Source organism: Leptosomus discolor, chromosome 2 (genome assembly GCF_034619465.1).
Source record: "Leptosomus discolor isolate bLepDis1 chromosome 2, bLepDis1.hap2, whole genome shotgun sequence".
NCBI lineage: Eukaryota > Metazoa > Chordata > Aves > Leptosomiformes > Leptosomidae > Leptosomus > Leptosomus discolor.
Window position 1 is genome coordinate 64,705,414 of NC_141392.1, and position 25,634 is coordinate 64,731,047.

The window sequence follows — 25,634 nt, forward strand, 5'->3', positions numbered from 1 at the left end:
ATTATAAACAGTTATTGATCTCTTCTCTCCCATCACATTTCACCAAAGTTCTCTGAAACCAAAAAGCGCAGTGGCTCATTCATTTCAACCTCCATGTTCCTTAACTCTAAGAGACATGGCTCTCCTCAGCAAAAACAGATAACTCTTCCTCAAGACACTGTACACGTCCTCCTTTCCTTCTTCCAGCTGAGATTACTTAGCTTTATCCTAGCTCCAGCCAGCCACTCAGTACAGAATTCTACCAGGGTGATGCCTTTCTGCATCCCCATGGAATGTTTTCTTCTGTGCTGGCATGTGTCACCTCCTCTGTCCCTGGCTTCTCACCCTCTCAGTCAGCAGACTCTCAAAATACTTGGCTGCCTGTTGATGGTATTGCAAGTAACTTTTCAGCAATTATATTGCGTTTCCTTTGTTTGGACACAGCGTACACGTTTATGGGAGGCATATTTCTAACAGCTTTCTTCACTCAGTTGTTTATCTGTGCTGAGCTATTTCTTTTTATTTTATTTGGTTGTATCATGTATTTTAAGCCTCTAATCAGGTAATTTAAACATTTAACCACCGAAGCATTTACCCTGGTTGTCCTTTTAATTTCTTTATAGAAAGCAGGCTTATTCTAATATTGTTCTCCTTTTGAAACAAAATGTGGCAGGCTCTCGGCTCTTCCATTTCTACAAGAATATTGAATTGTAATGTTATAAGCAATATAACAGAGCACCTTTGTGGCAGTTACATTTTGAACTACCCTGCTCAGCACTGAAGCAAGATTTGCTTTTTTTCCCTTGTTAAGTACCAGGCAAAGTGCTAAAAGCAACCATCATCTATGGTATCTAAAACACAGTCCCAATACTGTGCTTCATTATGCAATTTATTCAGCCTTAATAGGAGCAGCTGAAATCTTCCACTATTATTCTGTTTTCTGCCTTTACAACCCCTGTGACTTTGTTTAGAGGTGAATGTCACCATCCTGGTCAAAGGGTTGTTTGTATACCTGAATCCTCCACTCTTCCTACTTTGGCAAGGAATGTCAGGGCATCAAGTTTCTCAGATATTTAATGAAACAGGTAAGTTTTCTGATCCAATCCAATATTTTCTTCTGCATTTTCAGTGGGTGTTCTTTTCTCTAGATTGTACCATAATAAAAGACCACTCAACCACACAATTTTTCTTAACTGCTGCCAACATACAATGCACTGCAGGTCAGCAAAGGTGAGTTATTACCTGCAGCCATTGCATGAACAAATCCTGCAGTTGCTGAATCTAGTACAGAGACTCATGCCGAGCCCTCAGCCTCATCTCTTACCCACATCTGACCTGGAGAGCACCAGCAGTTTTCCCACCCATTCCACAAACACCAGCCAAGGGTGGCTGGAGTAGACACTGGAAACTATTGATTGTGTGCAATGTGGTTACTACCACGGCATCCTTTTGAAATAACGTTAGATTACACAGCAGATGGAGAGTGGGGGAGGGGGCATTAAACAGATCATCTTTTCCAGGATAGACTGATTTCCCCTGTAAAATGCCACTGCTTAGGCTGGTGAAGGCAGAGCACACAGTTGACTTTCCAGTGACTTTGGGAGCGTGCAGGTTAAATTTCTGCAGCGCCGCGCGCACACAGCGCAAAAGGTAGCATCAGTCATTATGAACAGGAGCCTGAACCTAGTTACCGGCTCCCCAAGAGAAAGCCACATCCCCGCCATACCTGCAGCAGCTGCTGCATTTTGGCAAAGGTACAAATAGTAAAAACAATCCCAGAGAGGTGCTAAAAGCAAAGAATCGATCATTATCGCTGTCTCAGCTTGGGGAAAGGGATAAACAGACTGTAATAAGTGTCAGATTCCTACAACTGCTTTTTCTCCATGGGGAATAAGCCTATCCACTCCTCGCCAGCTAAGCAGAGGTCAGGGCCGTACCAGAGGAAGTAGCTACCATTAGCAGACATGAAGAACAGATCTGGTGTGTCGGTGGGATCTGTCTGAACTAAATAACCCGTTGAAATAAGAGCAGCTAACCTCTATTGTGGCTGATGCAGATCCTCAAGTATTTCAGTTCCTTAACAGGAAAATGGTATGTTTCAAACCTCCAGACAAATTGTAGTTAGCCTGAAAGGGCCAGTCTATCCCTGGAAAAATGCATGGTACTGGAGCTGCTGTAGCGCCACCTGCTTCAGCTGCGGCATGAGCTGTCCCCCAGTGCCCATAATGCTGCTGAAGCTCATCTAGCTCAGGGCTCGCCCTGGCAAGCAGCCGTGTCAGCACACGAGGCTTCATCCTCCTCGCTTGGTGCCTCTCTGAGCAGCCACTGCAAGTTGCTCAAACTCAAGAAGCTTCTAGGAGAAGAAAATACAGACCAAAGTACACATAGAAAAAGTTTATTGCTGGAGGTTGGTTTATGCCTGGTAGAAAGTGGGTTTGAATTCTTTCAAACTTTATTTTAATCCTGTCTAATGTGACTACGCATATCCCCTTTGCCAGTCTCGGTGTATAATGATTTTTCCAGCTGAGCTCAGCTGTCGGCTGCCAGGCCAACCTATGAAGACGGCAGGCTATGCACGCACCACTCAGAAGGGCTCCTTTGTGTCTCGCTTACTTGCTGCTTTGCATTTCGGCCAGCATGACATGTTGTATCGGCTGTGACTAATGATACTGGTTTCAACAGCCCTGATGCTGAGGAGGGGCAAAATACAATCATGAGATCCCCATGGATTGCCGGGGCCTGGTTTTCCTCGGGCACAGGACTAGCTGGCCTGTCAGGGAAAAACACCTGCCCGATGAGCCAGTTCTTGTCTTCTTTGCTCCCTGCTGTAGACACCCCACGGAACATGCCCAGGACATTTCTTTAGAGCAACGTTTGTCTTGTCAGCAGTGAGTATATTAAACTTTGCTGTGATCCAAGCCAGAAAAAAAAAGAGAAAAAGCCGCTCTACGGCTGCTGTTAGACACAGTGGCTGTGTCGTAAGCATGTGCCACTTGACTATGCATAACAGTGCTAGGCTGTTACGCAGTGTGGTCTTGATTCCCTGGAATAAAATCACCGCTCAGCTAGGTCACTCCCACTGTGGGAGTGAAGCTCTTTATATTTTTCCTTTAAAAAAGGAAAAAAAAAGTCTGGGCCATCTCCGGAAAACATTATTGAATTCAAATCTGTGATACAAAGAAATCTAGAGATTGCTTGAAGCTGCTCTGTTGATTCAAGGCTCAGGGTTTTTTTTTTCCCCTTTCGGTTGGTCCTTTCTAGCCTCCTCCCACAGCACTTTTTTCTTTTCTGCCTTTACCAGTACTGTCACATGGGAATCCTACAAGCATCCAAAGGGATATTGTAGCGTGACACACATTCGCATGTACAGGAGCCTATTTTTAAAATGTAACTTTAAGACTGCCTGGTACAAGTGTCCTGAGGAAACTCCCATCTGTCATTTTTCAGAAACAACACAGAGGAGCAGTTTATAATGGCCTTGTCCAAGGGTCTGAAGACACAGTTCATCCACATGTACCTCTCCGCTCTTGTGCCGGCCCTCTGCTAACCCACGACCTCTCAACACAGCAACCTCTTGCTAATGCATCTTGCTTATGAACAAAAGGAGGGTGGAGGGTTGGGTTTTTTTCTTGTTTTTCTTTTTGTTTTGATTTGTTTTCTAATAACCAGGAATGGTACAGAAATGTGGTGCCTTTTTTTTTTTCTCTTGCTATCAAAGTGGTTACACAGCCAGCTCTTCATGTCTGAACCTGTTTATGTGGGCATTTGTATCACCTGTAGTGTGGTGTGACATGAAGGAGGCAAAAATCAGGCCCTTTCTCTTCATTTATACCTCAGCAATCTCATTTATGTGGAGCAGAGAGCTGGAATACAAAACCCGCTTCAGTGTGGCGGGTTGATTTATAAGGTGGCATAAACACAGAGTGCCGCTCCAAGGCTGAAGATTACTTTGGTTTGCTGCCCCACTTCCATTAGCATTACGTCACTTGAGAGTTATTTAGTCAGAGCTCCCATTCACACACAGCTGTGCAGTCAGGTTCGCCGGTTCCCGGTGCTCTGGCACTGCCAGCCTCAGTGCCACCCGCTGCTTGCTTGGCTGTCAAGCAGCGATGATGCCCTGGGGTGATGCTGACTGCTGTGCACCCTGCTTGCTGAACATGGGTGGTCCTCCAGGGTTTGGGCCCACAGGAACGTAGCATCCCTGAAAATCTCCTTATTCTTTCAGGTGGCCTCACCTGAATTCACAGCAAGGAAAGCCACCCTTTTGAAGACAACATTTTTTTATTTTTTTTTTTAATTCTATTTCAGTGTCCTGGCTGATCCTGAGCGAAATTTTCCCTGGTGGGATCAGAGGACGGGCCATGGCTTTGACATCTAGCATGAACTGGGGTATAAATCTCCTCATCTCCTTGACATTTTTGACTGTAACTGGTAAGATTTCTCTATGTCCTTCCAAGCTGATATTCTCCTAGTGGGCAAAATGAATCTTTCCTACACAAACAACATTGCTAAAATTGCAGCCGTGATGCCCCAGGAGCCAAATTCAGATCTCTATTTATGTGCTGTTTGTTAGCATAACTAACTTCACCGTTTCTACCACATCTTTCTAAGTCTGTGCTAGTAATTACAGCCTCATGGTGTTGGCTGTCAGAGCACCTTGCACATAGACTGTGAACCAACCCCAGCTCTCAAATTAAAGCACCACTGCCTCAGGTGGAAAATAAATACTATTTAGGATTCAGTTCTGCATCTTCTGAAGTCAATGGAAGTTCTGCTCTAGATCAGATCACAGCTTTTCTGATCAAACATTTTTAAAGACAATCCCATAGATATCATTCCTTTTTACAGAAATGTCCTGGCTTTGAGAAAATTTCCTTTAGGTGTCTTTGTAAGGTAAGAATGTTTCATGTTTTAATGCGAGAAAGTAGACTGCCACATAGTAAATTATAATGTGATGATAAACAAGGGAAAAGGTTAAATGCTGATGTTGAAATTCGTTGATTGGCAAATATTTTTTTCTAATTTTATTTCATAAGAAGTTTTGCAAATTATAGTTTCCAGTTTTATTCTGAGGAAAATATGTGCTGAAAATCAAAATATATAAGCGAACAGAAATTCCAGGTTTCCTTTAACTCTACATTACTCTCCACAGGAGGCAGGCAATCTACCCACAAAAAGTTGAGGTGGTTTTCATCCTGCTAGATGCATTTTGAGACAGATTTGAAAATGAGTGTGATCTGTGACTAAAATGTGTTTCACATTGGTGGGTTTTTTCCTTTTTTAAAAAAAAAAAAAAAAAAAAAGAGATCGAGAGAGAGAGAGAAAACCCTGAGTACTATCTTGATTAAAACGAGGAGAAACATGCCAGGTCAAACTCATTGTGTCCCCACTAGCACTTTAGTTAGATCAAGGAATCCTCTTCAGAAGCAAATAATCCAGTTGCCCCCACTCACTACACTTTGGTTTCGCATCATAAAACTTATGGACAAAACCAAACCAGAAAATGCATAGTAAATGCACTCCAGCTGCCAACCCTTGCTCAGCCCTTGGACCAGACTAGAGCTATTCCTAAGGAAATGTCCCCCAAAACAGATAGTGCAGACCTCATGTCCTCAGCATCAATCATTTCACTTGATGGTCCCCTCCTGTTGTGCAGCATTAGTTGTTAATGCACACCTAGCTGTTATTCTGGTCTCAGTTTCAATGAATTTAAAGCTGCAGTAACTCTATTGGCTTAACTGGATCTAATCTGGATTTATGGAAGTGTAACTACAAGCAAATGTGTTCCTAGTCTACGGCAGAAAGGCAGAATTGGAAGCTCTGTCTTCAGATGAATACATGTGGAGGTCACAGCGGTCAGCAGCACCTGCACTTAGGCATCTGATAAAGAAGATACTGGCTGGATTAGCAGCTTCAGCTGCAATTTTTAGCTTAGGACACAATTGACAGATGTCTCAACTGTCTGTCACAGTTTTAGCAGGGAAAAGGGCCAAGGGGGCTGCAGCAGCCTGTTTGGTTTGTATATGCTTTACTTCCCAGGGGCTGAAGAATGCATCCCTCAGCCTGAGGACTCACCTGCCCCTGGACTGTAGGCTCAGAGAACCACTAGTCCTTGGCTGGCCTCATCACAAGTTCAGTCTTGCATCCCTTTCTAGCACAGGACCCAGGACTTGCAGTGGAAATGCTGGGAACTGACAGGTGGGGAGGATTAGCTGGAGGCAACTGAAACAGTGTGAAAAATGCTTGGTTTTGCTCCATGAAAGAATGTGCAACAAAACCAGACATGGGTGGAAATCTGAGGCACTTGTGACCCCCAGTGCCTTTGCACAAACCAGTAACAATGGCTACTCGCCGTTTTCATTCAGAGTGACCACAAGCAAAATAAATCAATAGGTTGATGCTAAAGGGGTCAATATGGGCTCATCAATTTTCTTTCATAAGGAGTATTTGAAAAAGCAAAACCACTCTTCTTTTTCAAATTATGGCCGGGCACAAGTAAGCGAGCCAAGTAAGTGAGCCAAGAATAACAGCTTAGCTTCCTTCTAACTTCTCCTGTGCATTAGGGGCTGTAGTCTATAAAAATACAGCAACATAAAAAAATATAATATTTGAAAGTTAAAAAAGACATGTTTTCTTCCTTTGTAGAGCTCATCGGCTTGTCCTGGGTGTGCTTCATTTACACAATAATGAGCCTAGCATCGCTGGCTTTTGTTATTGTGTTTATACCAGAGACCAAAGGATGCTCTTTGGAGCAAATATCCATGGAACTAGCTAAACAGTAAGTACTGAGTGTGTGACCACGTGCCCCAGGTGCCAGAGGGACAAAGCCTTTCAATGCTGCATGCTAAAAAAAAAAAGGAAACTGTGTTGGTTTTTTCCGGAAAAATCAGATTGTCTGAAGGCTTGAGCTTGCACGTGTTGATCTCAGTGGCCGAGCAAACATTTCATTGGTGCTGAAGGACTGGCCCTAAAGTGATGGTGGTTTCCAGCACCCCTGTGAGGAACCTGCAGCCAGGCCCAGCTCCCCAACACTTCTGCTGACCGGTGTTTCTGGAGAGAGGTGCAAATGTGTTCTCACATTTAGGGCTGTGTGTCTTGGCTTGCATGCAGAAAAAGGGAAGGAGAAAGGCCCTATCTCAAATACCTGAAGGCTCCATGTGAGTTTTGATAGCTCATCTTGATGGCCATTTTTTTGTGCATTTACTAAGTCCTGTGGCTCTGTAGACTCTATACCCAAAAAAGTTCTTCCAGCATGAGTTTTGTGTCCCCACCTCACCACATAAAAAGGGTAGAAGAGCAGTGAGAGGGAGAGAGTGCTGGTGAATGTGAATGCCATGTGCCTGTTCCTTTAATATGACCCATTCTGAGTGGGTTTGCGTCTTTTGACTCTACCTGTCTTCTCTCATCCCTTGGAAGTAGAGTGGCCCTTGGAATTACATACGTTCAACAAAAGTAGCACTTCAGTTTAGAGAACAGAATTGAACAGTCTGCTGATACACACGCTGTTTACTTACAATCTCCAAATGCAGGTGTCATTGTCCATAAATTAACTGGCATTTTTTACTATCCATTTGCTACTGCCCCCATTCTTTTCAGTTGTTTTTGGCCATTAAAAAATTATAGAAAAAACTAAGCAGCCTTGGTTTTTAAAATGCAGTGCTCTCCTGATCTGTTCAAATTGCTGCTCTATAGCAGCTACTTGTTTTTTCGTACTCATCTCAGAAGTTACCAGCATAATGAACGAAAGGATAAAGAAATGAGAAGGAAAACAATTTAGCAGACAAAATTTTTGTAGGGCTGATGGCTTGGGGTGAGAGTCAGGCCTCATCACATACTGCTACAGGTGAGGCAGCACCCCCAGGGTTCATCCGCACACCCAGGCTGGACGGGGCAACGCAGGCTCCTTCACCCGCTGCCTGCCCGCCTGCCCGCTGCTGGCACCCGCACACCCAGCGAAGGCGCCTTGAAGGCACAGGCGGGGAGGTTCGAACTCAAAATGACACGCGTACTTTTTGACGGTGGAAGTATTTAACATCTGAACGGCCTAGTGCGGACGGTCACGCTGTATTTAGGTTTTGTTGGGTTTTTTTTTAGATTACCAGAGAATATTTTTTCTAAAGGGTACGCTGCAACTCAGCCAGGCTTGAAGGAGGTTGTTTATGGGCTAATTAAGAGCAAATAACCCCGTACAGAGAGCCCCGAGCTGCCCGTGCTGTCAGCGGCCCCGGGTAGCGGCGGCTGCCCCACGGGCGGGTTTGGCCCAGCCTGCGCTGCCTCCCCCCGCCTCCGGACGGACAGACAGAGACGCCCTCCGGAGCCGGGCCGGGGAGCGCGGGAGAAAGCCGGAGGAGCCGCGGGGCCGGAGGAGCCGGGGTCGCCCCCACGCGGGCCGGCGGGGAAGCGCGGCGGCCACCGGCGCGGCCCCGCGGTGTTGCGGTGCCCCGGCGGGACGGGCTCGGCTGGGCCCCCTCGGCCGGGCCCGCCGCGCCGCCGCGCCCGCCGCGCCCGGCGCCTGCAGCGGGGAGAGCAGCCGGGCAGCTGTGCTCAGCGGCAAACCTGCGTGGGTTTTTTTACTTTGCTTCTCCAGGAAATACGTGAAGACCCCCTTGTGCTGGACGAGCCAGCGCCCAGAGAAACTGGTGCCGGTGGAACTTGCCAAGAGAGAGAAAGAGCAGCTCTACTAGACGTGGGGCAATCAAAGAACCCTTCACCAAAAGACTGATGGAAAAACAAACAAACAAACAAACAAAACAAACAGTTCAGCGATGCTCACACTCTGCTGGGACTCACGGTACCTTTATTATACACAAGATATTCTCTCTTTCATTTCTTAGTAGAGCTTCTTTCAGTGGCACTTTACAGCCAACATTAAAGATTGTTGTAGTTTGTAACTTACTGGAAATCAAGGCTCCATCTGTTCCAGACCACTTGCCTCCCCTGGAGTTACTCACTTCATCCCTCACTCCCCTGGGGTTACTCACCTCTTACATACGGGAGGTGAATGGAAATTGGAATATTGCGCACAATTCTAGTTATCCATATTCAACAAGAGTTCAGCCTGGGAGGGGTGCAAAGAACAAGTAGGGTGCGAAGGAGATGACTCACAGGAGGAGCCCACCAAAGTCTGTTGAGCCTAGCAAAAAGGTGCTGAAAAGGGTTAACATCTCTGTCAGTACGTGAGGGAAGACAATGCTATGGAGCAAAAATGGACAACTATGGAGTGTTAAGAATTATGTTAGTGCAGAACAACTGGGTTTGAACTGTTACCAATTAATTTAGGCTTCAGCTTAACAAGAATTGAAAAACGACCTTATTCCTCAGGATTTAATAATTTATAACACAGAGCATGCTCAGCTTATACGGGGAACTCCATTCAGTTTCCTGGGAGTGCCAGGATTCAGTGACCTAGGAAATACTCCTCAGAAAACATAGTCAAATTGTTTAATGGAGGCACATTTGTGTAATCAATTACTCTAGATTGAGGGTGGCCTTACAGAAGAGGAGGTAGGATTTCTTTGGCTTTCCAGTCCCAGGAAAGTTGGAAGCTGGAGGTACCAGAGTTGATGCCAAAATAATTTCATTTCTCGACACAGGTCACACTAGACTTTGACTTTTGGATTCAGAAAGTGAGAATTGTGTGATACAGGGCAGCACAAAGGGAGTTCAGAGACAGTAATCACTGCAAATCATAAATAACGTCAAATTCTTGGTTATTGCTTAGCAAGCGTATCCTGAAGTACTCAACCAGCCTCTACAAAGGATTATCTATATGGCTCACATAAAAGAACATAGGTCTTTTTTTCTTAGGTTAATAGATTTTGTTAGAGTGATCAGTAGTTAAATATTTATTAGCAGATAAATAAATGGTTCTTTGTTTAAAGAAAAAAGCACACTTTAAAAGCATGCTGGTTGTCTCGGCAGCCACACAGCAGCATTTCTTCCAGCATTTAATTGAGGAAGCAGGACTGACACTGTCAGCTGGAGTGCAGATACTACTTCCAACTAAGCACATGATCCCACTTTATTTGCTGTCTCATAGCATTAAAACCACCTGTGTCCTGCACTGAAGGAACAGTTACTGATCTAGGTAAAGTTTTACTTCTGAGCAGAGTGGATCAATTCGGATCAGATTCTCACATGGTCGCACTTCTAGATACTGACACTGTAAATTTATAGGAGCATGTCTATTCAGACAGTGAGTGTGTGTTCAAAACCTGAAAAGAAACTATTGAAACCAAGGACATGGTTTGCCAGAAGTCACTGGAAATTTGGCTACCTCAGGATGGGAACCTACTGACCAAATCTGTACCACAACTTCCCTGCATCGCGAGCTTTAAGGGAACCAGTATCAAAACTCTGTTGGACTTTTGGTACAAAGGTCAAGTAAGTAGTTATCACAATGCAGGATTTTTAACTATGCAGATCCCGTGTCTTCTAAAACAAGTGAAACTCTGAATTGCTCAGCCCCTGGCTAGCTGCTCAGCTTATAGCTGCCTTATTTTTTTCTGGCCTGATCCTGGAGCCAGCATTCCTCACAGTGACCTCATGGGTGCCCTGAGACCAGGCTGCTTTCGGGGGTGCCTATGATAGTATGCATAAGGCTCAGCAAGATGCAGGTTTTGGCACAAAGAACATACCAAAGATTAAGTAAAATCACCTCACAAAGGTCCATGTGAGCCCTTATGATGTAGTCTCTAAGCAACGAGAGACCAAGCACACCCAGAACACGTGGATGGACAGTGGGGCTGTGCACCCGAGATGTAGGTGACTCAGACCGAAGGCCCCATCAGAAGCAGTAAGCTCAAAAGCCTTTTGCTCTCATTCCCTATGGTGAATCGGCAGGGTCTCATCCCAAGCTAAAATTCCATCCTGGATCTCAGGTGCTTCCACCTTTCCCAGAGACATGGAAAAATTCAGTTTCTATTACTTTGAATTTTCCAATAAAAACTGAAGACCTGCTTAGAATTTTGTTTGAGGTCTACAGTTCCAGTACCGACCACAAGAGGCTAGGAGGTCCCTTTGCCCCTGTGAAGGAGAGAGCTCACAGCAGAGTCTCCTTGCGCTTCCCTGACCTCAGCAGTAACAGTTTACTCTGCGCTGCAGCAGCAGGAGTTGGCAAAGGTAAGTGTGTTCCTGTAACTTCTACAAATACGTCAGAAAAAGGACGCAAAATGCATTTGAGCTCAGCCACCTGAGTTTCATAGCAGTGTGAAATGGGGGGCTGGAGCAGTGGGAGAGAAGCCATGGATGAGGACGGCACACAAAATGCAAGGGGAGGTGAAGTCAGAGATTGACTCTGGTGGTGGGGAGAAAGGGGCGGCTGAAGTTTTTAAGCGTAGATGTTTCATGCATACAAGGTTGAATTTTTTACCTTAAATTTTCACACTTAACTTGGAGGTGTGAGGAATTCAAGAACCAAAGTGGCCAAAACCTAAAAGATTTGGTGTTTGTTTTGGTTGGTTGGTTGCATTTCTTTTAAATGTTTTATTTTGAATGCTCAGTTCCGCACCCTCTTTTCTGCACTTTTGGGATCAGCTCACATTGTGATACACAGCCTGAATTTCATTTTTTTTAACCATAGTATGCTCAAGCAAAGAATAGTTTTGAAAAATATCAATGCTTTCTTCCTAGAGAAAACAACACATTCTATTACTGAAATGCAAAGAGTAATAAAATATATGGGACACATGGTCGGTGCCGTGTGTTGTCAAATGAGTGTGTGTCAAGCCTGGAAGCCCGGAAAGCATTTGTTGAAGAAAAGTGAAAGATCTAGAACTCCTCAAGTGCCAGCAAAGGGCTGCAGGATCTGCTAATACCATAAAGCTTTTTTCCTTAGATCAACAGTGATACTTTCTTTTTATAAAACCTACAAATTCCATTATCAGTTCTGAACACTTGTAAAATGATCTTGTCAAAAAACAGAGTCTGAACACACCATTTTCAGGGTTTCTGCATGTTAGTACCTTCCTCGGTTTTTTAGCATTGATGTCACTGAAATCTTGCACCTGCTTCTGCTTTAGGCTGGGGGACAGTTATCAGTATCGTGCGTTCTACTAAACGAGCTTCAGAACAAGAAACATTAAGGTGGCTCTGGGTAGTCTTGCAAATACACTGCTGGTTTACCAACATCATTCTTATACTAAAAAGTGCCTGAGATTAAACCAAGTAATCTAATGTATTTTCAGTAAGACTGTATTGCAGGAAATTCATCCTTTTCCTGATCTGTGACTTCAGCAGGTAGTGGATTACCCGCATTTCCAATAGCACCCCCCTTTGCTCTTGTTGGTACTGTTTTCTGATTGTTGCCTCTCGATAGTAGACCTTTGCACATGCAGTCCAAGACCATACCAGCTTACAATTTCTATCACATCACATGTAGTGAAAGGGGCTTCTGCAAAATCTTTCTCAGCATCATGGCTTCCCAAACCAACCTCTGCTGTAATAAATTTTGTGAGCGTTCTTACAAAAATAAATTTAACTTGGAAAATACCATAGAAATTGTCTCCCCACCTTACAGGTTTTGGGTTCATTGCAAGCTCCTCTAAACTTCCCCCATGCACACCTATTTAGTGCAGAAACAGGTAAGTAAAAATACCTATTTTTCTGAAGAAGGCATAGTTTCAACACTGGTTTAACTGCAGAGACCCTGATAGCTTCAGATACCTCCAAAAGGTAATGATATTGTAGTCAAAGGCTTTTTAAATCATTATAGCTGTAGTCTTAACTGCAGTCCTACAGACTTAGCCTTATAAATGCAGCCCTAATTGTACTGCAAAGCCTGCACATCTGATGACACAGAACTGGCAGTCCCAACCTCATCAACTGAAAACACAAGGGAAAAAAAGGGATGCGTCTTACAAATCATATCCCTGGATCTCTGAAGCACTCTGAAGCACTCTGTCCCAGATCTAAAATTATTCAGGACTGGATTACAGAACAGAATATGCTTATTAAATTTGCAGGCAATACTAAACTGGGAGAGGCAGGGTTGGAATTCAGAGCTCTGCAAATCCCTGAGAAGGGTCTGAAAAAAGCAGGATACAATTCTGAAAGCGTTAAGTGCAAATTGCTCTGGTAACGCTAATTGCAAGTCAGAGAAAGATAAAACGGAGCTAGCAACTGCAGGAAAAGATCTAGTGCTATGACAACTCACAAGCGAGCAATGAGTCAGAGTTACCATTCTACTGCAAAAAGGAGCCCTTAGTAGGCTGTATATATAGAACCAAGGAATGTGAAAGAAACTTTTCATGGTGCTGCTGGTGCCACAGCTGAGCACTGTGCAGAGTTTTGCATGGGATCCACCTGGAGAATCCAGGGACAGATGGACAGTGCTCTAGAAGACACAGCCATTGAGGAAGAGCTGATTGATTGACAGTTAAGTTTAATCCAAAGCACCGCTCCTCACCCTGGAAGTGAGAGCCTGCACGCTGGGGCACGCTGTCTGGCCTAGGGTCCGCATCACGACTGCAGGAGTTAATAGCAAGTGCCCAGGCGGAGGCAGCTCAACACGCAAAGGAAACAAAGACCAACTCACGAAGATGGGGAGGGGGGCTGTGTGCGTACGTACACACGTAGAAACAAGCAGCAGCTTCTTCCAGGCCCTACTGATTGAGAGCAGTGATGGGAAATAGTGACATCCCTGAGTGTAAGCGAACGCTGCCGACTGCCCTTCGTCATCAGCGGTTCTAAAACGTTGTCACAAACAGTTTGAGGCTCCCTTGGAGCTAGGATAGGTGAGCACGCATTTCAAAGAGTCTTTTATTTGCTATTATTCTCTCTCAGTACTACCCTGCAAGTTTAGTAGCGTGCTTTTCGGCTCCCTTATGGATTGTTACAAAGGCTTCAAACCGCTAGCATGGATCCGAGCAGCACTTCAAAAGAAACAGTTCCCATTTTACTACATTGCAGCTTATTACTACCTTTCATTTTTGTTCTAACAGGCAGTTTTCTTCCTGTGTGACAGTGCTAACAAAAAAGCAAAATGTTCCTCTTTCTCCATAAATAAATTTAGGAGACATATGCTTCATAAAAGCTCCAGAATTTCACTGGTAGCACTCAAGTGCTTTGCAATTTGAACCAAAATAAAAAAGAGGCAAGCCTAATCTAAGGCAGCTAGTGTAGTTATAATGGCCAAATCCTCATTCATCCGTTTAGGACTGTGCTTTGTTCCTGGAAAACCCATTACAGTTTTGTTCATTGTTCAAATACCTTCTGCTTTTTCTTTTTTAAATTGCAATAATAATCACGCACAAGTGTTCCTAATGGCGGTTTGTCCATTGCTTTCCATGACTTTTCACAAAATCCTCATTAGTGTCAGGAGTGCGCAGGTCCACGTTACCTTCTACACAAACTGGAAAGCTTGTGTAAAGCAAGCAATCCCTTTCCCTGCTCTTTGTCATGAATTCCATGGCTGTTGAACTCAACTGAGTAATTTCATGGTCACAAGTCCTCTCTTTCCTACCTACACTGGGCTTAAAAGGGCTTTTATGAATATATTACTTAAGGCTTGTGGCAAACTCTTGCTTCTTTCTTATTGTTTTGAGGGGGTTGGCTGAGTATTTCCCATACTGTTCCTTCCTTCCCCTAATTTCCAAACGGAGTCACTATGGACAGGCCCAACTTCTATACCATCCCCTCAGACAGATTAAATACGTGATGCTAGGCATCTGCTTCTCCAGGATGTTCTTCCACCTTTCTTTCGCAGCTGTGACTTCTGGTACAGTAACAGCTCATGGTTTACTAATTTTAGCACCCACTAAGACTGTATATTACCTGCAGCACACAACAGTAGTATTACAATTGTCTTCAGTGAGATAGGGAAAAAAGACATAATGTACATTTATACATATTTATTGTATCTTTTTAAAAGTAGCATTTGCAGTTACTTTTAAGCATTCACCTCTCTTCCGCTTCAAATGTGCACTTACTGAGAGAAACATCTACTGGCTTCCAAGTCCAAGATTAATACCAATAATAATACATGCCAGAATCAAGCTTCTTTGCTTGTTGGCAGTTCCTGTCATGAAAACATTATACAGTAAGAAGAGTGTAGAAAAGGTCTGTGTTAATCATTCAGCAATAGGCTGGGGCTGGATTAGCATGACCACACCATCTTCTCGAGTTGAAGCACAACACCACTTTCCTGAAAACCGAAGCTCACATAGTAACTTTTTTCCTTTTGCATCCAGCAGGTGGACAAGGCAGTTGGTTTTTCTACAGTAGCTTCTTTAGTTGATAAGATTTCCTCATCATCTATAGGAAAACACTTGCTGTAGGCCTTTGTATTTAGAAATGTCTTCACGTAACAGCAAGAAAATACTTGAAGTCTGGCATGTAGTTAAGAGAACTGGGAACAAACCAAATTTCATCCTCGGATAAACATACGTAACTACCATAGACTTCAATCTAACCCACACACAAAGTTTTACACATACTACAAATAGAAACAGAAGGTATCAGCAAAAGACTATTCTTACATTGTTTCAAATTAATTTGCAACTATACAATTGTAACTGTAATAGAAAAAGGGAAAGGAATATAACGGAACAGGTATGAAGAGAAATATTTTCCAAACTTTTATTTGTGCACATTCATCAGGTGAAAAAGATAACTTTTACAGCTTCTTTGGTGCCCAATATTCAGCATACAAAAATGTAAAAGACTATTCACAAATAAAACACAAGCTCAAACTAAAAAAAAAAAAATGTTTTAAAGGTAGTGCACATCGTGACAGCTTTGCTTATGAATACACAGAAATTACTGCAAAAATAAATAGAATGTCTTTTTAAAAGCAGCAATTTCATATCTTGTAAACTTCCGTTTTTACAATACAGCACTGTTAAGAGTAAAATCCAAAAGCCATGAGCAAGTGAAAGAGTCTCTATTTCTCTGCTATGGTTGGTCCAGTTTTCCTTTTTGCTTTTAGTCCAATGTGCAGCAGTCTTTAAAGGTGCTTGGTTAGGGAACCAAACCATCAAGTGGCGAATTATAAAATTTATTTCCTGCTTTCAAACACGAATGGGTAAATCTGTTCCACAGCACTGGCAACAGCCTTTACGTTTGGCCCTGAGAGGTATTAAAAAAAAAAACCAACCACAACAAACAAACAAACAAAAACACAGTAGGAAGAGAAAATTCAGGTAATCAGAAATTAAAACAACAATAATATTTTAAAAATAACCTTAATATTTTTAGCTACCACAACTTTACACTGTGGACAAAAATAATTTCTCCCACATTCCTCCCAACTTAAGAAGGTGTTCCTCTGATTGCTTTTACTACAAGAAAAGACTCTCACATGAAATCTGCAAGATGTTCTACTCTGGTCAATGGCTAGACTACAAATAAATAATCCTGTCATTTAATTTCATAACAACTTGTGTGCTTTTTGATTTACTGGCTTAAACAGTCAGCCCAGAGAAGAAGGCAGAGGCTGAGTGGCAGAGGTAAAAGAAATACTTTTACTTACGCTAATCTTCTAGGAATCTGTATTACACGAAGCCTAGCCACATTTATCCCTTCTTTTAAAAACATACCAACAAAAACTACTGCTAAATAATGCTGGATTTAACTAAGTATGTTTCAATCAAGGTTATTTTGTTTGAAAATTACAGACTATTACTTTCTAGTCTGGATTTTGCAAACAGCTCCATCACCATCTCAGGACAAAACCTGCAAGCCAGGGAATGGTTACTGTCTCAGGACGAAGTGTATGAAGGTTGCCTAAAATGATCTACGAGCATTTGGGGAAAGAAAAGGAAGAATGAACTAGTGATGCTCTCTAATGGTACTAGACCATTTTATGCAATGAGCAATTAAGACTGCAAATAAGCAAGAACAAATTAATCCTGGATAGAAATTTGGTGATGCAGATAAATGAAAACAGCAATTTCTCACGTGCTTTGATGACTGTGAACTCAGGGGGGGGTTTTACCTCCCTTTAGACTTCAAAAGTTTCTTCCAAGCATAGAAAACTGTTCAAAATGGTTCCCAAAATTAATAAATAACATATTTACCCAAGTTAGAAATTACTTAAGTAATTCTGGAAATATTATTTTAATTTACACACTCAGTCCAAAAGAAAAGGGAATGGAATAGGATTCTTCCAAGCCTGGTGAAAGATACCTGCCTTCTGGGCAGATACTGCACCTTCCATAAATTTGTCTGCTATTGCAGAAATGCAAGTTCTAGAGAAAGCTTTCAGAAAGCAAGAGTATGAGTAGGCGAATAATTCTTGTTAAAAAATGCTGCTCCCTGTAGGGTTGAAGAGATGCAAAAACTGGATCATCATTGCAGGGACTACAAGAGAAGAAAACAAAACCAAACCCCAAAACCACCCCCTCATTGCTCATTTTGGAGGAAGAAAATTAATACTTCTTCCTATTACGTATCAGTACTTTTTATTTTATTTTCTCAATGTAACTCACTTGTCCCATTAAAAATACCTCACCTTCCTGTTTTTTTAATAACATTTCTAATTATGTATCTCGAATAAAATGATTTGAGTTAGTGGCATGACAAGTACTAGTACCACAGAAACATGAAGGGCCAAAAGGAACCTCATCTGAATGCACCTGAGAGAGAGTACAGTGAGATTAGACCAGACATTTTTTTCCCCTAGAAGAAAGGTCTAGGCAAAATAGAAGCCTTCAAAACCAACAGAGGTCTGAGATATTTCAAACTCACTGTAACAAGTAAACTAGAAGGAAGTAAAACTTTGATGTTTATCATATTTGCCTTCGTATTTGAAAGGACAATTCTGAAAAGAATTCTGAAAAGAAGTAAGAATCTTACAGAAAGGCTAAATCTCATTAGGAGACTGACAAGACACACTGAGAGCCTTTTATTACTGCAGTGATACTCAAGCTTCTTATTTATTTTAAATCAGTTTCTAGTTTTGGCTAGACCAGCTGCTCTGTTCAGAACATATACTGCAATCTTGAAATACTCTTTAGCCCTATATTTCCAGACTACCAAATCTGATGCAGTTTGTCTTCTTTAAAAAACACTTCTTCCAATATCTTGTGAGAAACATTCCCCATAAAGCCTAGGTACTTGTTAAGGAATTAAGGTCTGAAAACAAAAATCCCTACCCAACTTCTGAGCTAGTAGCTGAGCTCTAACAACCGCAAGATAGAATTCCCACTGAAGTGATACAAGGTGATGGGGTTTGGTTCTGGACCATTTTAACAGGTATTCTCTAAAAAACCTGACTTCTCATGTCTGGAAACTTGTGGTGGACACCTCACAAGCAAACATAACACAGAGTAGAAAATGAAAATTAGGAAGAAAGAGGAAAACACATGGCATGGCATTGCCAAAACCCAGAACAATCACATCTCTGATTACACGGGAAAAATCACCGATCCCTACGATTCAGGTGGTGGTTCTCTCTCAGTTGAGCTTTAACAGAAAAAAGCACAAGTCTGAAGAACTGCAAGTATCGGTCAACTTCAGTTGTGACAAAATGCTATGCCATCCTATATGTTTCCGTAAATCTCTAGTTTGGAAACATGTATTTATGAAAGGGATGTTACTGCTACATGCAGTGTAGTTTACAGCACTATGGACCAACAAAAAAAAAAGGAAGAAAATTTGAATATTTAAATAAACAAGAAATACCTGCATTCTCAAGTCCTATCTCACTTTCGTTTTTAGAAAAAACAGACTATGTACATTCAAAGCAATTTTTGAACCTACCAATATTAACACTTTCTCTACAACTCTTCTGGCACTTTCACTCAAAACCAAACTAGGTGCTAGCACTGGGAAACAAAATCCCTTCAACATATCTTTTGACTGGTTTAAACATCTTTCTAGCCCTAAAGTTAAATATTCCCAACAAGTTAAATATTTATTTTTGACATCAAAATACCTGTAACTGTGATACTGCCTGTGGAAAAAATCTGTAAGGTAGCTCTGAGAGTTTTTATTCTGTAACACACGGCAGGATGAAGTTCTGGTTCATAACTAGAAAACAAAATGAAAGGTAAAAAAGATACGATCTAGAACTGAAAAAGAAAAGCTTAAGAAGTACACCAAGACAATAATTCTTTAAAATTCTACCGTACCTCGCATGAGGTCTGTTATTCTTTGTAAATTCTGGCAATCTGATCTCAAAGGGCATGTTGCACACTGCTAAAACATTCACAACTTTAAAATCTGTGAAAATTACCTTTTCAAAAGAGAAGAAAAGAAGATATTAGAAATTCAGCTCACAGCAAGGCAAAGGTATGGGTTACAAAAAACAAGTTCAAAGAATATTAATTAGAATATTTTAATGAGATTTCAAAACGAAAACCTTGCAATTGATGCATTTCTGATAGGAATCTAAACAGTACTTAATGGACTCAAATCACTTACTTTATCCTTCTGTGGTGCAGTAACTGTTGAACAACTTCACAGTTGTATTATATCGTTATAGTACAGTTTAAGAAGGAGACACAGAAACAACTCGTATTGCTGTACTAAACGCCTCCAAACTGAAAATAAACTAAATTAAATAGCTCACAGAATATCAAAGTAAGCAGAGAAAAGCTTAAATTTAATTGTTACAAGACTCTTACGCAATTTGAAAACTTCTTTAATGCCTTGTTGCTATACACCATTTTAATTAAAGCTAAGAATAAGGAAAAAGGTGAAAATTGTTTTGTTCCAGATCTCTAGTGGCCGGTAGTGCAAATCGTTTTCCTACTCCGTTACTTTCTGAAACCCCGCTCGAAGTACTGGCTTTCAGTTATTCTTTACCACAGCCATCTCAGATGACAATAAAATAGACAACAGACAATGCCTAAACAATTGACTTCTGAGAAGTCAGCGTTGGCAATATCACTGAAGAAACTTTTGTTCATTTTCTGAGATTGCCTAACCTACCATTCCTCAGTCAAAGCTTTTTAGAAGGATACTACCAGCAGAAGCAACTTACCCTTATAAAAGGTCAACTATCAATACATATATTCCACTTAAACTGCTCACTTTATTATAAAGCTTGGTGCATCCACCCTGGAAGCACTGTTCACCTCACTGATGTAATGCTCCATTCCAACTTCCAAGGGGCTGAGCCTACTGCATGCATTCGTGACAGTGAGAGTGTCTAACTTCTGCCTGGGCCTGGTGCAGCACTACTGGCACAGCCCGTCACCACAGCCTTTATGCGCTACAATCAAAGGCAGCCTCTCCCTGCCAAAGGACAGCCACCGTGTCTATTTAATTGTCTACCCGTAAACTGAAACGGTGGGTAAACAGCACAATGGACTACCAGGAAGTTTTAGAGTACTAAAATGTGTCATTTGAAGTCATTCACGCTGCTGTTTTTCAACCTTTACTATGAAATACAAGTGGTGTTTCTGACTGGTAATGTCAACCCACACCCAGAAAAAAGGGGTTTCGTCTCTTAAGTATTTTCTTTGGCTTATTTCCTGCTGTGCAGAAGCACTTTTTTCCCCCTCTTTAATTAAAAAGGCTTAAACTTGTCCTTAACAAGATGGGTATGTATCTGCTATTCCATCAGATACGAGGGAAAATTATGTTCAAATGACAATTAGGTTTATATTTTTCAGCACTCCTTCCAAATAAATCTTTCAAGATATTGTAAATTCAATCCAAGAAACATCTGTGGGTGGTTCACTTATTAAACAAATTTTGTTGTTCATTAGCCAGTGAAGAAGCACTACTCTGAGCTGCCAAACAAAACACAAATCGACAAAATAAAACAGCTTCTCTTTAACCAGCACCTCGAAAACGTACGCCAACACAAAAGGGGCATCTAAGTGAAAACGCACTCACTGCTAAATTTATGCTCCCTCATTTTTGATTCTTTCTAGAAAATGGACTACCAGCATTGCTTGAGTCATACAAGTCTTTTGTCATTAGAATTACCTGAAAACCTAGTTTCTGTAGACTACGAGCTAATCGTCTGGCACCAAATTTAGCTTCTTCTTCACTATGAAGGAGAAAGAAAAGAATCTAGCATTAACAGAAATAGAGTACATATTTGTGTGCACACATACCACAACAGCTACTCAAGACTACAAAATGAACCATTATATCATGTAGCACATGAACCATGATCACATGGACAGTCTTCATTTTATCCTACTCTACGTATTATATTTTAACTATCTAGATATTCAAATGGAATCCTTTATGCCCTGTTTGAAGAATATCTTGGCACTTGGCTCCAGCTGAAGTGGGAGACTTATTTTGATCATACATGATACTAAAAATGTGATCATAGGTAGTCTGGAGTTAACATCCGGAACAATCATCTCCCATTTTGAGACAGAGATCAAACACATCAGGACATATGCAAATTTATTGTTATCCTTACCCCACAATGCAGACATACCTTAAAGGAATTCAGCTGCTAAGAGTTTAGCAAGTCTCAGATGTATCTGATCTGAAAGTCTGCTTTTGCTGCTTTCCAGTCCCTCAACTCTGTATGACTTGATTAAATTCACGTGGGCTTTTATGAAAGAGTAAGACCTATCCCTCAAAAAGGGTCATCCCTTCCCAAGTTCCCAGTTCTGCTGAAACCAGAGTCTTCTTAAAGAGTTCTCAAATTAAATCTCTAGGATCTTCTTCATAAACTAGTTTTCCCTTCTGCTCTCCCAGAAGGCTGAACTGATGTTGCTTAAGATTTCAACGCAGTCTGAGGCAGATGCTTCACATAGAAAACTTCCTCTCAAATGCGTAGCTTGGCAAGGATCTACATGTGATCCAGTGCGAGTGAATCTTACCAGTGGCAAGTACTGCCTCATGCCATCATCTTCATTTACAACATGGTATTTTAAAATGCACAAGAATTTACAGCTAGAGAAAGAATCTTCATGAACTCACCTTGTGGCTCCTGTGCAAATAACTTTTCCTGAGGACCAAATTGTGGCCGTAATCCTAGGTTTCCTAAGCTTCATTAATACTTTCTAAAAAAAAAAAAAAAAAAAAAAAAAAAAAAGAATTGGGAGTTAGTGTTAGTTCAATTTCATACTGGGAAAAAAAAAAAAATCAACTTCTTTATTTTTAATAGCCTTGAATTGTTCCTTCATCTTTCAGTAATTAAAAAAAAAAAAAAAAAAAAGACAACCCAACCCCTGACAAGTGCAAAATAAGCCTGGGATATCTCAGCCAGTGATTCAGTGTTCACAAAACAGATTAAAACAATTTCTCTGAATAAAAAGCTGAAAGCCACGAGCATTGTGCTAAATTTTTTCTTACTACAGTGACTCCCACTTTGTTGACTCCTTATCAGGACATATTTTCTTGACAAACCCATCAAATTTTGGGAGGCAAAATGGACCCCAAGGTGTAAGAGGTCTCATCACATACCTTATACCAAATATTCACCTCACTAGTTGCAGTCTTCTGAGACAATGTTTACCCACTCCCCTTACTGTACGTTTAGTGTATGACAGATTAAATGCCTACCAAGACAGAAATACAGAAATAAAACTATGCTTTTCTCTATCCACCATACACAGATATCAGACACAAGGGTGTTTAGCTTAAGGAACATTCATACAACCAGATAATTGAGGTATGTTGAATCTCTTACCCCAACATCACGCTTGTATATCACATTTGCTCCCTCTAATGCAATCTTCCTCAAGTTTAAATGACATCTTGTTCTAAAAACACACACTACATTTGTGATTAAAATGTCCAATGCAACATCACTGTCCGCATCCATTGGGGTGATTTGCAACTCAGTTTTCGCTCCAGCTCACCACGAAGATCACATCCTGAGAAACAAAAATGATAAAATTAAACATACCAGTAGAAAATTGCCTATTAATGCCACTGTATACATCTATCCTTTAAATGAGACAAGAAGTAGAAGTGACTACACTCTGACTCATTTAAGTTAACTGTGTGTGGGGAGAGGGGGGTGTCTGCATCCTGCGTGCTAGAAAATAGGTTACTTGTTTAAAGCCATGTTGTCAGACTTAACAAAAATAGTGTGTATACACACACATATATATATAATATTTAAACTTGACAGTTAAATATGTTACAACTCTTACCAACTATATTAGGACACAGTAAAGATTACTGAAACTTTTTCCATAGTGGATAATCTTTCCTCAGCTCATTTGAGGATGTCATTAGACACCTCAGGGAAATGCACTTCTCTGACTGCTGAAGTTGATAATTCTGAACAGCCTGACGTTTGTGTTGGAATGGATGAGCCTGCTGAGTAACTTTGAACTAAACACCGGTTACGCGAACTGCGGCCTGTCGACAGCCTGCTGCCACAGCTTTCCCATCTTCACCCAGCACTTTGGCCTACCTCTCCCCACATAATAGCATAATGCGACCTATACAAAATGCCCTGGCGGCAGCAACAGCCCGGGCTGAGCCGCAGTGGCCTCCCACCCGCTTCTGCACTGCCCACAGGAACCGCACAGAATGAACGTATTGTATGTGCGGAGCAACATCGAGTGTTTCGGAGGAAAAGCATGGGTAACTGTGAAGGCTCGGGATGGCTGCCCAGTGCACGCCCAGCAAACCTAAGGCAGCCAGGAAGCGTCCGGTCTGAAGGCGACGCTCCTAACGCCCACCCCAACCCGGGGAGGAGGATCATAAGACAGGGAGTTGGGCTACCGCTCAGTCCGGCCCGAGACTGCCCGACACCTCTTCTGTAAGCATACCAAAGCCAAGACAGCGGAAATCTTACATAAATCTCAGGTGAAGTATTTGGGGAAAGGAGAGGGGAAAAGAGCAAGAACATCGGGATACAGTGAAAAGGACTTACATAAAAATATTGTAGCTTATTGAAAAATTTTTCTTTGTAGAACGAAAAAAAATCTCAGTTTTACTCCAGAAGTAGCTTAAGCATAGCCTAAGAAATAGAGGCAATATTATCTTGATACATTCATCTAAAAATTTAGTATTTATTTCATCCAAATTGAACACAACAGAAAGCAAAGAGCAAAATAAAAGAAAAATAATCAAATATATGAGATGCTCTGTACGGTCATTGCCATAGAAGAAGCATGAGACTATGCATCAAGAACAACAATACCCTTAACAGACTGTAATGCATTTATATCACTTTAAATGTTTTGGCCCTACGTTCTATACCAGAAATCTTCAAGATACAAAATTAACGTTATGACCAGTATCCTCATCCGACTATGACTTCCTAAACATCACGCAGTAGCCTAATTGAGAATTCACTCAAGGTGCACCTTTGGACGAGAACTCACTGACAATACAGAAGTAATGATCTACACGGCAGAGGTGCATAATGCACTGGGTCAGCTGCTGTGAGGGTTGCTGCTTCTACTGTGCAGCTTGTTGCTGGCTACCCTGAAAGAATTATTCTGTAATTGTTGACTTGTCCAATATAAGAAAAGGCAAGATGGGGGAAAACAGAAAAGAGATGAAGAAAGCAACAGAAAACTAGAAAAAACAAAGGTTATGTGTGGGGGTGAGGGGGAAAACAGGCAAAGAAGAGAACAAACAGTAACTAATTAGTACTCCCGGATCCCTTTTTTTTTTTTTTTTTTAACTAAAAATTGTATGAATCCTCAAAGTTAGAAATGACTTATCCCATCTGGTTTTGATGGACTACTACAGATTGGGTTAGCAATTTATGGCACCAGATCCAAAGATAGCACATGTGCAGATTTCAAACGGCATGCAGGCAGGGCCAGCACAGAGCAAGGCGCTGGAACCTGTGGCATCTTCAGAGAGGCATTTTTTTTCCACCCTGGCTCCAACTCCTGGCTCTCACCAAGTTCACTTACTGGAACCCAGGAACAACTGCCGTAGAAGAAAACAAGATACCGCCAATCAGCATCGTCTCCCAATTATGAGCAAGTTTCTACCAGCACCCTCAATCTCTACATTCTGAAAGAATAACACCGTCACGCGTAACAGCCGTGAAAGGTTGCGAACCTCTAAGCAAACCTAACGCTGTACCATAACGTCCCCATAAAACTCTGATGGCTTGTCTTGAACAGATTCGGGGAGAAGAGCCACGTGCTCATTCAGAACAAAGGAAAAAGTAGTTGAAAGAGAGGAAAATTACAATTTAAAAGGAAAGAGATTCATTGTTAAAGGGGGATCTAGAGGAAAAAAGAACATTAATATGCTGTGGAGCTGACAGTAAGGATGTTTTCAGCAATTATGTTGTATCTTGGTTAAAAGTACTTGCATAGCTTTTAATGGGAGAAAAACTACACAACATTACAGTAGTGTGCTCCCATTTTAATTAGCCATGTTCTGAAAGTTCAAGACAACAGATATGTAGGGAGGAACTTTTTTATTTGAAATTTAATTTGAGCTGTAGCTAGTATTCTAGACTACGTTTTGTGACATTCATTTAAAAAGGGACATAGTATGTTATACAAGCAGTATCTGAACAAAGCATAAAAATACTGAAAACTGTCTTTATTCTACTTTAATGTTACTTGATCTAACAGAATCATTTAATTGTTATACTTTTCACTCAAATATTGAACATTTCAAATATTAATTGCCAAGTTTTTCTCAGTTGTATTGAGAAAACGCTTTTATTTGCTGCTGCTAAATACTACCCATGTTCTTTGGGAACCTGAATCTAAGCGCTGTTTGAATACACCCATTCCCATTTAGTACACAAATACAACATTAACCTTTTCCAAGGCATGGCTTGGTACCCAAACATACTGGGT

The 25,634-nt window shown here is 41.5% G+C and overlaps 2 protein-coding genes across 2 annotated transcripts in view; one reads left to right on the forward strand and one right to left on the reverse strand.

Annotated features, from left to right (window-relative positions):
- SLC2A12 (solute carrier family 2 member 12) overlaps positions 1 to 8,663 on the forward strand; it is a 32,989-nt gene extending 24,326 nt beyond the window's left edge. Inside the window, exons 3-5 of the mRNA XM_086461221.1 lie at positions 4,288 to 4,410; positions 6,625 to 6,757; positions 8,567 to 8,663. Of these exons, the coding sequence (XP_086317347.1) occupies positions 4,288 to 4,410; positions 6,625 to 6,757; positions 8,567 to 8,663 (353 nt within the window). The remainder of the gene's footprint in view (positions 1 to 4,287; positions 4,411 to 6,624; positions 6,758 to 8,566) is intronic.
- Positions 8,664 to 14,813: 6,150 nt separating this feature from the next.
- On the reverse strand, positions 14,814 to 24,683 carry TBPL1 (TATA-box binding protein like 1). The gene is made up of 7 exons (XM_009950676.2): positions 24,654 to 24,683; positions 22,529 to 22,715; positions 21,817 to 21,899; positions 20,857 to 20,920; positions 19,050 to 19,153; positions 18,854 to 18,948; positions 14,814 to 16,044 (listed from the first exon to the last, which is right to left on the reverse strand). The coding sequence occupies exons 2-7, from the start codon at positions 22,661 to 22,663 to the stop codon at positions 15,974 to 15,976; spliced, it is 552 nt and encodes a 183-aa protein (XP_009948978.1). The 5' UTR covers positions 22,664 to 22,715; positions 24,654 to 24,683; the 3' UTR covers positions 14,814 to 15,973.
- Between the last annotated feature and the right edge of the window lie 951 nt (positions 24,684 to 25,634).